This window comes from Trypanosoma equiperdum (genome assembly GCF_001457755.1).
Source record: "Trypanosoma equiperdum strain OVI genome assembly, contig: ctg_1311, whole genome shotgun sequence".
NCBI classification, from domain to species: Eukaryota; Euglenozoa; class Kinetoplastea; order Trypanosomatida; family Trypanosomatidae; genus Trypanosoma; species Trypanosoma equiperdum.
Window position 1 is genome coordinate 11965 of NW_027123296.1, and position 4295 is coordinate 16259.

General features: G+C 39.9%; 1 protein-coding gene across 1 annotated transcript; it reads left to right on the forward strand.

Moving 5' to 3' along the window:
* Positions 1-1088: 1088 nt before the first annotated feature.
* TEOVI_000854700 (variant surface glycoprotein (VSG), putative) lies at positions 1089-2495 on the forward strand (the record flags this gene model as incomplete). Its single annotated transcript, XM_067221049.1, has 1 exon — positions 1089-2495. One exon carries the CDS (start codon positions 1089-1091, stop codon positions 2493-2495), a length of 1407 nt encoding a protein of 468 aa, XP_067077150.1.
* Positions 2496-4295: the final 1800 nt, after the last annotated feature.

Consider the following 4295-nt stretch of genomic DNA (forward strand, 5'->3'; position numbering starts at 1 on the left):
ACCTCCCATCGCAATTGTAGTAATTTCAACATCGCTTATTTTGGCACTCAATATGAGTTTACACCATCCTGGAGAGGTATTGAGTATAAAGACAAAGGTAGAAACAATAAAGGTGTATAAATATCATCTTTAAATTCTAATCCACTTTAAAATATTGATAGTGTTGTGAGTGTGTATATACGAATATTTATATAGTGAGAGAATTGTGAGTGTGTATATACAAATATTATAATAAGCTAAGTAATGATAGTAGTAATAATAATAATGATAATTATAATGATGGTGATATTGGTGTATTGTCGCTATGCATATGCTAAAGTTATGATAAAGACTAAGCACGCATCCAAAATATAAACACTTAAAACAATAGTATAGTTGCAGTTGGAGTAAGTGAGGGGGCGCGGGAGAGCGCGAAAAAATTTATCATTAAAGTAATAACAGATATAATAGGCACAATGTCAAACGCAAACGTGACGATGGTCATTGTTGCAAAGAAAGGGATGATGGATCCACAAATGAGTGAGTAATAGACCCAGTGTAGAGAGCAACCGGGCTCTTCACATCATGCCGCTAGATAGTATTACACGCCTAAAAAGACAGAGCAAAAGTACAGGAGGAAACGAGATAATACTCGATAGCACAATAAATGTATTCCTGTACCTTTTGTTTAATCCGATGGAGTATCCAAATGTAAAGCAGTAATTGCAGGTAGTAACCCCTAAAGTAAGAACTGTTATCGTTTAACATCACTCTCCAGTGGATGCGGACACGGAGAGGGGTAATGTTAGTTATTTTGGAATGTAAACGAAAGTGCCGCAGAAAAAACTCAAAAAGGCGAAAGAAATTCTGAATGTAGTGATATGGTTTTAAACACTATATTCTGGAGGCCAAAACCTGACGGCCAAGCGGAAACGGACCGCAAACTGAGCAGACACCAACTTGCCACTCGCGACACCTTCCTTCGACAGGCTGACCTCTGCAAGCAGGCACAAAGAAGCTGAACCACGGGACCAAACCAGAAACAGAAAAAATTCCTTTATATTCAAAGCTAAAACTATATTTTAAGAAAGAAAGGCCCAAAATTGAACATGTTCTCAGGCAAGGTGGCCATCCTAGTTCTTACTACTAGTTTTATCGCGAAAAAAGCGTGTGCAACATTCGTTGCACTTCCAAGCGAATCGTGGAAACCGCAGTGTCGATTAGCAAAGGAACTAAGAAAGCTGCCAGGGCTAAGCAAGAGCAAAGTAGACGGCGAGTTCGCGGCGTACGCCGCGCTGGAAAAAACAAGGCTGCGGCTGTTAATTTTTGCAACCAAAAATCCAGGCGACACAGACGCCGTACTTCTGCGCGCGCTTGCGGAAGCAGCGGAAGCGAAGCAAGAGACGATTCGAACTGCAGCCGCAGCCATGGTACAAAAGGGACTAAAAGCAACTGCGTACGCAGCGGAAATGGCAGGGGCGATAACTTCAGCAATTCAAACCCTAAAAGCCGCCAACGACGGCACAAACTACTGCCTCAACAAAAACAGCAAGACCGGCAACGGCAACACAGACGTCGACAGCGAAGGGTGCCAAACTCTAGACTTCCAGGCGGAGCTACCGCCAGACACACTCAACGGCGGAGTAATCGACACGGACGGGTTCAAAACAAACACAGGGCTAACAGGGCCCGCAGCAAAAGGACAAACGGACAAATGTGGTTTTTTCGCTGCTGCTCAAGGAGCCCAAAGCGCTACCGCGGGCGTCCAGATAGGCTCGGGCGGGGCGAAAATTTCGTTAGGCCTAGGACTTATAGAGGCGGAGGCCAGCAATACCCCAAGTCGAAAAGACTTGTCAAACTTCAAAACAACAGCAAGAAACGAAGCAACAACGTTTTTCGGCAAAGCACACGCAGCGATCATGGAACTCAATCAAGAAACCAGCAACCCACTAGGAACTGAAAGCGCCGAAGCCATCATGAAGGCATTAACTTTGGAGCCCGCAGCGCTGGCAGCGATAAAGCAACAACTAGCAGCGAGCGAAACCGACGGCAAAATCTCAGGTTACGACAACCGGGACAACGCACTCAAAACAGATTATTTTGGGGCAGCCGGCGAAAAAATAACTCCCCTTTGGAACAAAGTTAAAGACGAGAATGTAGCCGGAAGTAGCGATGTCGTCGGCAAAGAGGTAAAATTAAGCTCGCTGAAAACGGAGCAGCAGTTGAGACAGGTTTTGCTTTACTACCGAAACAGGACAGCAAAGGAAACAACCCGGCAGCAACAAGAAATTGACAGACTAACGAAAGCTAACACAGCAGCCACCAAAGGAGCCGAAACAGACGCAACGTGCGAAAAGAAAGGGAAAGAAGATAACTGCAAAGATGGATGCAAATGGGATACAGACGGTGAAAATAAAGAGTGCGTAGTAGATTCGATATACAAAACAAAACAGACAAAGGAAGCTAAAGCGGAAGACAAGAAAGAAGAGAAGTGTAAAAAACACGGCACTAACTAACAAGCTTGCGAAAAGGACAATAACTGCAAATGGGAGGACAACAAATGAAATGATTTTAGTTTTCTCGTCAATCAGAAATTGGCTCTGATGGTTTCTTATATAAACTAGGTAGAACTTTAGAATTTTAAGGATTTTCTGATAAGCCGCGTGAAATTTGTGAAAATTTAATGTTCTGAGAATTTTTTTAATTTTCTGAGATTTGATATATTTTAAAACTTTTTAACGCAAATTTGATATTTTGAAAAACTTGAAAATATAAAAATTTAGTAGAATTTGTATGATAATGGCTTATGAGTCTTTTAATAATAGAATTATACGGTGTGAAAAATGAACGTCATTCTATTTTTCTTTATTTTATGGATGTTGGGAGTTACGGTTAAAATATCAATAGTAAAGAGAGTGAAGATAATGATAGGAGAGTGTTGTGACTGTGTTTATACGAATATTATAATAAGGATAGTGGTTGTGAAAAGTGAAGTAATAGATAAAATAGACTCACTTAAAACAATGGTAGGTTGCAATGGGAGTGACAAAATGGGACAATGGGTAAAAGAAGAGAAATGAAAACGAGAAAAATTAATTAAACAAGACAAAGAGAGAAACAAGAGATGGAATATGAGCAGTGCCAAATACAAACAATAAGATTGTTATAATCACACACAAGGATATGATGAAAGGGACAATGTTGGAGAGAAGGTGGAGTTTACAAGTCAAATCGAGTCGCTATGTCATCCTCGCTGATACAAGAAGAGACAATAAAGAAGGAAGGAAAGTGCCGAGCGTAAGAACGGCATACACAGCAACGCAAAAAAAAAAATGAATTGGTAAGGCTTAATTTCCTCCCTTATGTTACGCAAAAAATAGATATATTCTACCACAGAGATAATGGTTGAAACTGTGATTTTAAGTCCTATGGCAGGTCCTACTGTCCAGCTGTAAAAACGCAGAAGCAACCGAAGAAAGAATAGATGAGGTGAGTGTAAAGTAATATTATTTTTTCATATCACATATAGTGATAATAAGTGCCGACACTTGTGCGAACTATTTTAATATTATTAGGAGAATATTTTTAAAGCTTCAACTACTGATAGAATATTGTTGACAGAAAAAATAACTCAAAGTCCGATACTTCTAAAAGTGAAGCATTAATGTACCGTTATAAGAGATTTTTAAAAAGTACAGAAAGTTTCAAATGTTAACCCGCCTCTATCCGCTGGATAAATGATGAATCGTTGAACCCGCCTAATGAAATACTAACTAACATAAGGATAAACACTGGTGCGGCTTTTATAGAGTGTATCAACAATATTAAAGGAAAAGACGACATCCACGACATAATTTTACATAAAAAGGCGAAAAATAACAAGAATGCAGGATGGAAGTGAGAAATACTCAAGGTTATGCGGACGGCTTAAGCGGCAAAGTTATACCATAAGTGAAGATGCATCCACACAACAAGAGTTGTGCAGCATCACAGGCGAGGACAAACCGTAAATGATAAATATTTCAGATATAGAAGTAGGGTTAGGGATGCATTTAAAACTACGTTTTTTTCAAGCACGTTCTTTCTTGCGGCAAGCGTAAACAAACCTTAATTTAAACCTCTAAAAACCTTTATTGGTGTGGAACCAACGTGTTACAAAGCAGATTTCAAGCCAAAATGAGGACGGTGCAGCCTAGACTCCATAATAGGTTCATCCTTTAAAGCTCTCTAGAAGGAAAATCACCATGACTGCGTTTAACGCGCTGTGTCCGCCTGCAAAACTCAATTTTTTTTTTGAATTTTTTGAATTTTCTTCG